Source organism: Chelonia mydas, chromosome 11 (assembly GCF_015237465.2).
Source record: "Chelonia mydas isolate rCheMyd1 chromosome 11, rCheMyd1.pri.v2, whole genome shotgun sequence".
Lineage (NCBI taxonomy): Eukaryota > Metazoa > Chordata > Testudines > Cheloniidae > Chelonia > Chelonia mydas.
This window is the reverse complement of record NC_051251.2, coordinates 33,879,542-33,892,949: the sequence shown is the minus strand read 5'-3', so window position 1 is coordinate 33,892,949 and position 13,408 is coordinate 33,879,542. Positions and strand designations below refer to the sequence as shown.

Below are 13,408 nucleotides of genomic sequence, written 5' to 3'. Positions count from 1 at the left end.
CTCAGGATTTGAACAAAGGTTTCGAGGGATGAGAAGCTAGGATACTTCACCCACTGTTCCATCTTGATACCCCCCCCCAAAAAAAATCCAAATTCAAGTTTAGTTAATATAACTTTTCAAGCAGGCTTCTGATTTAGGATGCCCAATCCTAATTCACAGCTTATGATTTCATGGACTACTTAATAACAAGCAAATTAATTTATAGATTCTATTCGAGCAATGAATTTGAAGGCTATCCAGGGAGAAGGAATATATACAAGTAAGTTCATGTCAAATGTTTATTAAAATTGATTAAATTAATATCAGATGGATCTAGGTTTATATCATATAAAAGAGAATTCTACACAGTCAGAAACTGTTTCAAAATTTTAAGAGTAAATATCAAGAAGTTCTCACCTAAAATTTGAATTGGGCTGCTGCACTGCATATGCAGGTATCTTGCAATGAATAGACAATATGTATTACCATATTTAAAGTGATCATGCATTTTGGAGGGGCACACAACATTGGGATACATTTTCAAAATATGATTCCCATTTGTGTATATATCACTTCCAGGTACATTTTGATACTATCATGTGTATATGTATGGGTAAATCACCTGAACACATATGTGATACTGCTAAAAATGCATATGCAAGTGTTTTTAAATGCAATTTGTACACACAAACAAATAGAAGAGGAAGCAGGGTCTAGTGGATAGGCACTGGACTTGGACTCAGGAGACCAGCTTCAATTCCTAGCTTAGCCACAGACTTCCTGTCTGACCTTGGGAAAGTCTATCCCACCTATCCCAGGGGTGGGAAACCTGTGGCCCACAGGCCGCACATGGCCCGTCAGGGTAATCTGCTGGCGGACCGCGAGACAGTTTGTTTGCATTGACCATCCGCAGGCACGGCCGCCCGCAGCTCCCAGTGGCCGCGGTTCCCTGTTCCCGGCCAATGGGAGCTGCGACCACTGACCTATCCTGTGTTTCCCATCTGTAAAAGGAAGATAGTACTTCCCTACCTCTGAGATGCTGTGAAAGTTAAATCCATTAATAATAAACATGAGGCACTCAGATTCTATGGTGATGAGGGCCATATAAGTACCTCAATATCTAAATAGACAGGCCACATTGAAGACTTTGAAAATAGAATCCCAGAAATACTAAGCATACATCTGAAAATTGGCACTGGGGAGGGGGGAGAGGAATATTGTCTGAATCATACAACTATTGTTTAAAAATATTGAAAAACTGTAAACCATTGATTAGAAAGTGAAATTTAAATGTGACTTGACTTTACAATATAGATGTTTTGGAGCAGGTGGGGCAGCATTATGTGGAAAATGTACTTCAAAGCAATATTATATGGTATTATTTTGTTTTCATTTCCTCCTAGAATTAGCATTGGAAGCAATCCTCTAAGGAAACAATGCATTACTTGTAATCTAAGGAAAGAAAGGTGCCAGTATTATACAGCGAGATTCAGTGAAAATGCTAAGTATTATGCCCTAGTCTGTTATGGTATGTATAGTAGGTGACCAAACAAATTCTAAATTGTATTTTCAAGGGAATATGAGATAGATGATGATATTTATTCCAGGCAATATTCATTCAGTTGACAGAAGAAGTTTTAAACTGAAAAATGTTCGTTGCCAAAAACTGCAAGAAAAATGTTCTCAGTTGCTGAAAACCAAAATATTTTTGATTTTGGAGATTTCAGTTTTTTGACAAAAACCTAAAAAAAATTGACTAAAACAAATTTGTGAAAATATTTCACAGGAAAAAAAACATTTCCTGACCAACTTCAGCCAAAATCACACTCTAGCCAGTGACTAGTAAGGCAGGATCTAGGAACCCCTTTCTGTTTCATTATTTGAGTTCCAGCTAATCTGTACCTTGATTCTAATATAGAAGGCCAAATCCAGCTGTGACATAAGCAGATGCAACTCCCACTGAAGTCAGTAGGACTTGAGCCTGCTTAAACTAGAGCTGAATTTGACCCCAAAAGTGCTGACAGTTTTCTAAGCGATGTAGTTTTTTACAACAAATATAAACTTTCTGAAAATAAATGCAGCAAGACACAGGGATAAAGATTAAACCTTTGAAATTGCTCTCAAGGCAGAAGTCGGTCAAATCTTGGTCCTATTGAAATCAATAGAGATTTTGCCATGACCTCAGTGGGCCAGGTTTTCACCCATTATCAGGGCACTGTAAATAATGGACAGTATATAATATAAAAATTCAAAGGCAAAAAACTATACATTTCATCCTCCACAATCCTATATGTAGTGTAGCATCTTTTGTTACCATCTTTCAGAATTTGAACTGAATGTTCAGCTGTACAAATAATAAAAACCCCAGCTACCAGAGCAAATGTAACAGAATGATAACACCTCTCAATCATCCTTGCCAAGAATATTTGATATTGTCATCACCACATGAAATCCACTCACCTTAGCAAATGTAATGTGACGTGTTCTCAGAAGCCCATTTCACATTGTTAATTTTGAGTTCACCTTATGTAACGGCACCTTAGCTATTAGCTGGATGGGACCTTGTCTACAGGAAAGAAATGCTCTTTGCGGGGTTTAAAAGTTACCTTCCTCCCTCGAGCTTTGTTGTTTGGTAATGGCCAAGAACCCATTTCCTAAGCAGTGCTTTTGACATAATGTGTGTGGCAGTGACTCCTGTGTTACGCAGTAGGAACCCCAGAATTATGCAACATTGCCTTCGCCCTCATGTCTGTATCCCTCACAGCTCCCAGCCCAGTACAGTACAATTAATAGAGAAACCTTTGTAGTTTTATATTTTGCTGCTAAATTGAATTTAAATTTCCCACAATTTTTCATTGTGCCACAGATTTTTCTATTAAAAAACCTCACAGCATTGTAGATGATGTCAAGATATGCTGAGATTTAGACAGATTGGTGGGGGACATTGGGGCTTTTGGTACCAAGACTGGGCGGGAAGCTAGTCTGATTAACAATCAGTCATTAATTCATTATGTTGCTCATGGAGCATAGAGGGCACGCTTCAGATCACCCATTTCCACAGAACCCAGTCTTGTGTCATTGTTGCGGCCTGCTCTATATTAAGACCGAGGCAGGTGAGGTTGGAAGCCACAACATCCCTCTAGCATGTATGAGGCTGCCCATGAGGTCTTCTCCATCCAACTTTTGTTGGATCAAATGCATAAAACTGGTGGGCTGCTACAGACTGTGGCATACAGAGCAGATGCCCAAGCCACCTGAGCTGGCATTGAGTCACTTGGGAAGACACTGGAGGCTGGTTGGTACGAAGCTTGACATCCTCGTTTGTATCATGAGTATCTTGGCTCCATTGTTAGGGAAAGAAGCTTGAATCCACAAAGCTACAGGTGTTATGCTCTTTGAAAGCTTCTGTGGTGTCAGTGCCATGCATCAACTTGGACTACGATGCGTATCTATCAAGCAGTAGTGGCTTCTGTCTTTTTGCACGGATCTGAAACCTGGGTCACTACTGAGATGCAAATGCGCCAGCTGGACACTTTTGACATGAAACAGCAACGACATATTGGGCATATGGTGACTTCCTCACATTTGGTTAACAATTATGACAATTTAATTGACATTCTTAGGCTTCTGAGTTCACATATTATTGAGATGGCTTGGGATAGTTCACACCTTTTCTTAGAGCATTGTTTCAGACTGTCTGCAGACTCAGGCAGAGAGCACTATATGGAAGTTCAGTTCACTTTTTGAAAATATTCTGTGCAACCGTAAGATGTATTTATTTTTAAATGAAAGCTTGGATTCTGAAGCATAATTATGCAGCAATTTTCAAAAAGAGGGCAACTATACAGTCATTTGATGTGACTGTATAATTACACTATGCCTGGGCCTTGGTAACAGCTATTATTACACTTGTTAGTAAGACATTTTCAAAGAGAGTGTTTACTGTTTTGTGGTGTAGGTGCAGGGGGATGGACTAGAAGACCTCTTGAGGTCCCTTCCAGCCCTACATTTCTATGATTCTATAAAAAGGAAGTTATACGCAAACATCCAGTCAAGAAAATTCAAGTGATCTGACAGATCTTATCATTGATATTTTAATAGTAACTCTACTCTTCAAACCAAGTTATGTTTCAAAGAATATGAATCTTTTTTTCTCTTTTAATTCTCATTACAGGTCCGGGCATTCCTATTTCCACTCTTTTTGACAGCAGGAATGACAGAGGTAATGCAAATATTCTGCATATTTCTGTGTGTAGTTTTTATCCTGAATAGTTACTAAATACATCCCATAAGTCACTATTTAGACTTGCACTAAAGATGCTTTTAACTGTCTTTGAGGGACAGATTCAATACCCAGATTCTTTATTACATTGTGAAATTTGGATGTACTGTATTTTTGTTGTTGAATCCAGCCCTGAATTTTACATTGCTACAAACAGTAGGTATGCTGAGCATTAGTAACTCCCCATGAGCCAAATCCTGAGCTCAATACACAGTTTCTACTCAACCCTTACTGATGCATACTGCCATTGACCTTAGGGTGACCAGATGTCCCAATTTTATAAGGACAGTCCTGATTTTGGGGTCTTTTTCTTATATAGGCTCCTATTACCCGCCCACCCCCAGCCCGTCCCAATTTTTCACATTTGCTGTCTGGTCACCCTATTTGACATTTTGCCTGAGTAAGGGTTGACTAGAAATTTTGCGAGGAATCCAAAAGAAATGTTTGGAGCTGGAAAAGGTTCCATTCCCATCATGTGTGCTTTTGTTCTCTAGCTATATTCTTCCAACTCCTCCTTCTGCAAAATCTATGCATGAATTGCCACTTCTATCTGCACATTAAGGGTCCATTCTAATTTCCCCAGCAACGAGCACAATCTGTATGAAACGGTGCCCAAAGTGTTGAATTATCAGTATGGCACTCTGGCATCTCCTTGTGCCTAGGAAACAAATGTTTAATTTAATGGACTTTTACCTTTGCCTTCACTGTGCCTTGCTCAGCCATGCTGCTTCACTGCAGAAAGAACCCGTTCAAGCTGCCTTCTTTTGTCTTTGTAAGGGTAATTATGTAGCCTCTTCTTTTAGTCATCTTTGTGCCACTGTGGCTAATTGCTTTCTTATTAGGTGACCGTGACAGTGTTTGTCTTGGACTAGGCTGCAATTGCATAAGAGGGGCAGCGAGTCCATTTTTATTGTGGTTGGCAGGTATTAATTCAAATGGGAGTTGTGCAGCTAAATTCACATACACCAGACTGGAAGGTTACCTTGGACTGTCTATAGCAACGGAAAACTTCAAAAGATTTGGAGCTCCAGTTTGGTTTGGTTCCAACATCAGGATGGTTTTTCAGCCTTTATCCAAGCTATCCAAAATTCCTGGATCTGCAAAACTGGCCTGGACATTTCACAATAACTGACTTTCTTGAAAGAAGTCTGGTATTTCCTGTTCCTGGTCAGCCTGTATTCTTCTGGTATTACTGAAGTCACAGAACCAGGAAGTGTTTTTCAAAAATGTAAAATGATGACAAAAAGTTTAACAGAAGTTGTTTAAAAAATCACGTAAGGTTCTGTTTCAGTTTGAGGGTGAAGATTCAAGTCGCAGACCCTCTTTAGGTACAACATTCTATGCCCATCCCTAGTCATAGGAAAGAATTTTGTTACCAAAGTAGCTTTCAATGGACTCCTAATGTGTCAGGGTACTACAATCTGTGCTGGATATTAATTATATAGAAAATATAACTTTTTAAATTTACATGTCAATGTTTGGTGCTTGATCATCTTGTAAAGTTTTTCAGTAAATAAACATGGTTATATTGAGATTTGATTAGAAATTAGTCTGCGAGTTACAATTCAATGAAGTTACAGCAGAGGACAAGATTAAAGAATTAATTCAGAAGCAAAGAAGCACATTGTATCTTGCTAATATGAGGCAGGTTAGATAGGAGTGTGCAGTAATCCATTATTCAGGACAATGGATGTAACTAGAGTCAACATTTGGAGAAGCATTTTGCAGACTGGAGTATATTCTCCAGTTCTCCTATTCCTAAAAGGTAGGAAGTCTGAGGTGTGAGTGGACAAGAAGAGAAGAAATAATAGTCACACAAGATCAATTACTTTGTATCCCATACAGAATATGTCAGTGTTTCAGTTTATATGTAAATACAACTTCAAGTGTTTGATTTTCCAATGTATGACCTCATTACCGTATTTGTAAGAATTTTCCATAGATTTCTTTTCCAGTTGAGCCACAAACAAAACAAGGGAGTCTCAATTAACAGAGAGGAGTTGAAAAGCAAATTGATTGCTAATATGGAAACTTCTTTTACCTAGAGATTAAAGTCTTGGAAGACAATTTGGAATTAGAATCTGCGATGGAAAACATCAAAATGCCTAAGATAGACATTAATAAACTTGAAGTGGATGGAATTAGTAAGAATTATACAACTTCTATTACACTATTTACTTTTTCTATAATTTTTACACTTATTCTATTGTAGGAAGCATGCTCCAGCAGTTATTAGAACAAGGGATTCGGAATTAGGCTTCCTGGATTGTATTTCTGGTTCTGCCATGGATTCACTATTTGACTTTGAGAAACTCAATATCACTATGCCTCAGTTTGCCTGTCAGTGAAACATATACTATACATCCTTACCACACAGAGGTGATGCTGTTAAGAGACTTCATTCATTAATATTTGTAAATTAATTAATTTACAAATATTTAATTGTAAATTAATTAATTTTTCTCTCACATGAGAAATTGGTATAGAATGTTTCCTATACTCATATAGCTCACCAGTGAGATAGTATTTGTCATTTTTTTCTAGATACCTGCAGAAATTAGGCCCTAATATTATTGTATGATGCTTAATTAAAAAAACAAAACAAACCCAAAAAGCCCCAACACTTTATTTCTTCAAGATTGTTTTTAAACAAATAGGAAAAATGACTTAAATCAATTTGTGACTCACAATTCATGAATCCTGTGTCTCATTGCTTACTCATTTCCATATGCTACTCCAATAAATAATGGTTCATACATAGAAGAATCATCTCAAACATTGATATATTTGTAATATATCTTTTTTTAGCTTTGTGGTACAAGATGCTTCTACCTCCACAGTTTGATAGATCCAAGAAGTATCCTCTGCTTATTCAGGTGTATGTAAGATTTTCTTTTCTTTTTCCACATAGTCCGCTTTATCAGAAGGGGTATTAGTTCTGACATGTCACGTTTAGTGCAGGATAAGTGCATTAGTGTATATAACAAGCAAAGCACACCAGTTCTTTGGTTTTAGGCTACATTTCTGAAATAGAATCCTGATCCTATTGAAATCAATAAGAGTTCTGTTGTTGATTTCAGTGAGACTAAGATTAGTCCTTCAGAAGGAGAATAGGAATTTGCAGAATATCGTTCAGAGTCAATTCCATTGCTACTTCCATGTACCATGAGACTGCCTAAGATAGCACATTATGGGTTCCACTGTTGTTAACACTGGAAAGTATGATATGAGTCTATCGGAAGTGGCTAAGAAAAAGAATGTAAACATTGTGGGCTAAATTACCCCCAGCTTTTTTTTCAAGTGTATAAGGACTAAAGCCCTTTCTCTTGTCTTGCTCAGCTTAGTAAGGTGTGCTCAGACTATGATGCCAGGTATCAGGGAGAAAGCAGGGACTGCTCACTTGATATTCACCTTAGAAAGCAAGTTGGCACAAAGGGGAAAGGAGACCTTGCCTCTTCCCCACTCACTGCTGGTCAGATTATCAGTCCAGATGCAGAAGGGTGTGGGATCAACTGTATCCCAACAAGGGGTGAGGTAATTCACTCTGCCAAAACAAGGCAGAGAGGGGAGGAAGTGTGACTTTGAGGCATAATATCTTCCCAGAGTTCCTCCTGGGACAGTGCAGCCCTTGGCTATTCTGGGCCAAATCGAATGGACCAACCTAATCCTACAAGAACTGAAATGGATTACAGCTGGCAAAGTCCCACACTTATATCAGTAAAGGTCTGACTGTTTCTGCCTACTGAATACCATGAGCCTGTTCTGCCTTATAGGAGAAGATATGAAGGGAAATTATAAGACATATGTATAACTACAGTCACTTCCAGAAATTTCCCCTCTCCAGAATTAAGATTCTGTTAGGCTGCCCACCAGGGACTATGCACTCAAGAAGTTTCTTTTATATTAAATAAAATCTGGGGTTTGAGCTTTAATTATTCCATTATTCATGTCCTGTATTTAATAAATTTGTTGTTTAAAATCATCCACCATATCTAAATCTGAGATTCTGCGAATATTTCCTTTAGGTATGGAGGACCTTGCAGTCAGAATGTAAAGCACACATTTGGGATTAGCTGGATAACCTATCTTGCAAGCGGAGAGGAAATTATTGTTGCTCTTGTGGATGGCAGAGGGACAGCTTTTCAAGGTGACAAGATGCTACATGCAGTATATCGAAAACTCGGAGTATATGAAATTGAGGACCAAATCTCAGCAGCGAAGTGAGTATTACAGTAGGATTCAATAGAATCCCTTCCACGTGTTAAGCAACACTGAAGCAGTGGTCCAAGAGACAGATTAGTAGATGCATTTCAAGTCCTTTTGAGCACCACTTGGCTGGTAACTGCTAAGAATGAAAATCTATATTGGGGCCCCTCACTGCCTCCACTAGGCAAGACAAGAGATGGGACTCATGGAGAGCAAAATTTAGAGGTACATGGTACCCATGTGGTATCCCCTGAACCCATCACTTGATATACATAATCACTGTAAAGGGTGCACTTCATCCTGCCACTTCAATTCTTTAAGAGCAATAATGTGCATGTCCATAATGCCTTCAATCCTAGGATCTGAAAGAACTTGCCCATGGTCAGACGTGAAGTCTGTGGTACAGCTGTACCCACATTTCTAGACTATCAGAGAGCATGTTCAGTCACAAGACCCATCTTCTTTGCCATTCCAAGGTAGCAAGAAATGACAAGAGTGCCTGGGGCCAACAGGTGCTGACAGCAACCTCTTGCAATTCCTCCCACCCATGCTGCTCTGCATCAAAGTTATCCAGACTGCAAGTGCTCCAGACAGATATATCCCTCCTGAATGGAGCCTCTGGACAGAAAGAAGGACTGAGGTTCTCATGAAAGAAGCCTCAGCTTGGGATTTCAGAGTCACAAGATGCAACAGCACCACCAAAGCAGGTGTTTAGAACGGGAGGAGGGTTAGTGTGCAGCCCCAGGGGAGCTGTGTTGTAGGGGAGAGGGATTAATTTTGTCTTGGGGAAAGTGCCCCAAAGGGGCTGATTGGCATCTAAGTAGACTTTTTTGGTGCCATGGAGGCTGGTCGGGGGAATGGGTGCCCCGCCCAAATGATAGACCTGGCCGTGAATAGCAGAGCCAGGAATAGAATCCAGGAGCCCTGACACCCATGCCCCTGCTCTATGTGCTTGAGAGCACTGCCTCTCTCTAAGTACCCTTATCTCTTCCTTCCTGTTTCTGCTTAGTGATCTCTACATTTCCGCCTTAGCTATTATTGCATTAAGTATCGTGTTATTATTATCCTTTTCATTGAAGACTGAAGCAGACTACCTGTTTTATCATTTCAGGCTTCTAAGTGTCATCTGTTATTTGCTTTTCTTTCCTGAAACATTGCAGCGACACAATCACTCACTTTATGAGATCATCAAAGTTATAAATTACTTGTTATTGCTCTAAAGTGACACTCCGACATGAAAGGGGTCAAAATCGACCTGTCAGAGACACAGTGAGGCTAAGGTGCTTCTGCAGCTGCGGTCTGGTCTGACAGCCTGTAAAGGAATGGCTGAAATTACCACAGACTTTCCATGCAAACTTTCCCCAATTCACTGCCAGTCTCTACACCCATTTTACATTGTGTGTGTAGGATGGCTTCTGCTTCATTTTGCTAGTCTGTCCCAAGATTATGGGGCAGATTTACCAGCAAAGGCCATGCACCCAGGTGGGGGACTCCCCCTAGGGAGAGAGGTGCTTTAAGAGTTGGAGCCCAGCTGGCGAAGGCTGCAACAGAACTGTGCTGAATTAGTGCACCCTCTGGAAGCTCACATCCCATGTCCCTCCCAGTCAATACCTCCTAATCTGGGGGTGGTTCTGGCCACTTGTGTGGGCTTCCTTGCAAAGGAAAGTTTGCAGCTGCTGGTAGAGACCCTGGGGTGAATCTGGCCCTATTTGGTGCATTTGTCACTATGCTTCCTCTAAATTTGGATGTGAACATGGCTGAGAGAAAGAAAAGTGAGATTATACTGCTGAAAGGGACAGGGGAGTTGCCCTTGGCCTACTAGTTTTTAATCTTTCTTGTGTCTTTTCCCTCCTCCTGCTTCTTCTTCCCTGTTTTACCCTATTGTATGCTGTGCTCTGCACTGATAATTCACCCACGTTTACACAACTTTTTTTCTAAGTGCCTTCTTTGGGAAGATGTCCTTGTGCACAAACCCTCTTTCTCTCTCTAGTATGTTTCTTTCAGCAGACTGCATCATTGCAATGGGATGCAGAGACAGGAAACGCAATGCCAGTGATCTGGTTTTCCCTTCAAGCTGCTTGATGATCAAACTCAGGAGAAAGGCATAGCCTTTCCCTCTTCTCTGAGCTTTTTCACATGCATCTGCAGGGAGCCTTGGGAAAAGTTTTCCTTGTTTTTTATTACAGTGCTGTGAGCGTGCATGACACTTTACAGACAAATAAAAGGGCAGGGTAGTTTAAAATCTCAGGGCTTGATCCTGTAAGGCACCTCCGGAGAGGTACAGAGCACCACTGGAAGTTGAGTATGTTGAGCACCTTGCCAGATCAGGCCCTGATGTTAGAGACAACACAGCAAAGGCTGGCATTAAAAAAAGAGTGAATGGAATAATGGGAGAAGGGGAGTAAGAATAATGAAAGATCAGGAGATATATTTTACTGGTGTGTATGCATCTTATTAGCTCCTTTTAAATATATATAGAGAGAGATTTAAATTGGGGACACAGTCAGGAATGAAGGCCAAAGGGGGTATCAATGATTTCTGACAAGTATCAGAGGTAGCTGCATTAGTCTGTATCCACAAAAACAACAAGGAGTCTGGTGGCACCTTAAAGACTAACAGATTTATTTGAGCATAAGTTTTCGTGGGTAAAAACCCCACTTCTTCAGATGCATGGAGTGAAAAGTACAGATGCAGACATAAATATACTGACACATGAAGAGAAGGGAGTTACCTCACTAGTGGAGAACCAGTGTTGACAGGGTTCCTGTGGGTCACCAGCAACTACACACCACATCACAGAAACACTAACCCAGGAACCAATCCCTGCAGCAAATCTCGTTGCCTACTCTGTCCCCATATCTGCTCTAGCAACACCATCAGAGGATCCAACCATCAGCCACACCATCAGAGGACCCAACCACGTCAGCCACACCATCAGAGGCACATTCACCTGCATGTCTACTAATGTGATATATGCCATCATGTGCCAGCAATGCCCTTCTGCCATGTACATTGGCCAAACCGGACAGTCCCGACGTAAAAGAATAAATGGACACAAATCGGACATCAGGAATGGGAACATACAAAAGCCAGTAGGAGAACACTTCAATCTTCCTGGACATTCTATAACAGATTTGAAAGTAGCCATACTTGAACAAAAAAACTTCAGAAACAGACTTCAAAGAGAAACAGCAGAACTAAAATTCATTTGCAAATTTAACACCATTAATTTGGGCTTGAATAGGGACTGGGAGTGGCTGGCTCATTACAAAGGCAGCTTTGCCTCTCCTGGAATTGACACCTCCTCATCTATTATTGGGAGTTGACTACATCCACCCTGATCGAATTGGCCCTGTCAACACTGGCTCCCCATTTGTGAGGTAACTCCCTTCTCTTCATGTGTCAGTATATTCATGTCTGCATCTATAATTTTCACTCCATGCATCTGAAGAAGTGGGGTTTTTACCCGCTAAAGTTTATGCTCAAATACACTCAGAAATCATTAACAGGTTTATCTTCTTTAGTTACTCTTCCATGCCGTGATCAGTACTCCCACTGGGCTCCTTAAGCATTGCTTTCAGCTATGCCGTGGTCTCTCTACATAGATGAAAATAAATGTGTGTTTAAATATTAAGAGTAAAAAGTAAACTAAAGGGTGTTTCATTGATTCAGGAAGTCAGGCAGATGACCATAATGGTCCTGGTGGGCCTTAAAATCCATGAGGCTGTTACTTGGTCCTTTATAGAAATCAGATATGTTATCTGTTCTGAGTGGCCTAACATGTCTGGTAAGCATGAAAGAAGCATGAAAGAAGCTTGAACTCTTTTTTTATTAACTAAATATAATGTAAATAATCCTATTGGGTGATAAGAATGGCTTTATAATTGTGATTTTTCTTTTAAACAGAAAATTTATAGAAATGGGTTTTGTTGATGAAAAAAGAATAGCAATATGGGGCTGGGTAAGTAGTTGCTGCTGGTTTTGGTATTTCCTTATTTACCTTTCTTACTCTTACTGCATTCAGTGTTTTCTAAAATTCCTCCTTGTTTTCCACAAAGTCGCTCTAAAGCTACTTCTCTAGACTTTTGTCATAGTAAAAAAAAAAATTAAAAATCAGATTCAGTGAGATTTTCAAACCCTTTGGGAAGCCTACACTGATTTTCAGGAAGGCATGGGCTGAATTTTGAGTAGATCTCAGCTGCAGATTTGGTTTTAGGTTGAAACCAGGCAAAGCTCAGAAGTTTCAGTTGGCTTCGCTGTTAATAATGGTGTTTGTTTGAACATGATACTCGCATCAGAATTCAAGAAGTATGAACTTATGTGATCTGAAATTTTAAAAAAACAACAGAATTCCATTAATCCCTCTGATCTGAAACCACTGACTTTGGCATCCCTCTGACTTCGCATACTTCCTGATTTTTGTCTGGCCTTGAAATAGTGCATGGAGTTGAACTTCAGAGAAAACTAAAAGAAAAGGAGTACTTGTGGCACCTCAGAGACTAACCAATTTATTTGAGCATGAGCTTTCGTGAGCTACAGCTCACTTCATCGGATGCAGTATGCATCCGATGAAGTGAGCTGTAGCTCACGAAAGCTCATGCTCAAATAAATTGGTGCGCATCCGATGAAGTGAGCTGTAGCTCACGAAAGCTCATGCTCAAATAAATTGGTTAGTCTCTAAGGTGCCACAAGTACTCCTTTTCTTTTTGCGAATACAGACTAACACGGCTGTTACTCTGAAACCAGAGAAAACTAAGTGCACCAAACCTCTTTCCCAAACTAGAATTTCTTCTTGTACTGAAAAAGTGAAAGGCTGAGGGCTACACAGTCTGAGGCCTGGGGGACTCCAAGTAGAGATGGGCAAACCACATTGGATGAGATAAGAATCAGGCCAAACCGTCAGCTAGAACTTGAATCAAATCTAAACCTTTCGAGGTTTGG

At 40.1% G+C, this 13,408-nt stretch overlaps 1 protein-coding gene across 15 annotated transcripts in view; it reads left to right on the top strand.

Annotated features, from left to right (window-relative positions):
* The window catches only part of LOC102943405 (fibroblast activation protein alpha), a 63,259-nt gene that overhangs the window by 38,418 nt on the left and 11,433 nt on the right, over window positions 1-13,408 (top strand). For 11 of the 15 annotated variants that reach the window (XR_005227456.2, XR_005227459.1, XR_005227458.2 and 8 more), the window contains 7 exons: window positions 206-259; window positions 1,383-1,507; window positions 4,154-4,201; window positions 6,307-6,405; window positions 7,070-7,139; window positions 8,287-8,481; window positions 12,374-12,428. Coding sequence is in view for 10 of the 15 variants with exons in the window: in XM_037913249.1 (XP_037769177.1) it covers window positions 206-259; window positions 1,383-1,507; window positions 4,154-4,201; window positions 6,307-6,405; window positions 7,070-7,139; window positions 8,287-8,481; window positions 12,374-12,428 (646 nt within the window). In the remaining 5 variants the exon portion in view is untranslated. Of the gene's footprint in view, window positions 1-205; window positions 260-1,382; window positions 1,508-4,153; window positions 4,202-6,306; window positions 6,406-7,069; window positions 7,140-8,286; window positions 8,482-8,826; window positions 8,889-8,943; window positions 9,133-12,373; window positions 12,429-13,408 lie in introns of those variants that run through there. The other 4 variants (XM_037913248.2, XM_037913247.2, XR_005227460.1 and 1 more) reach the window with 4 other exon arrangements.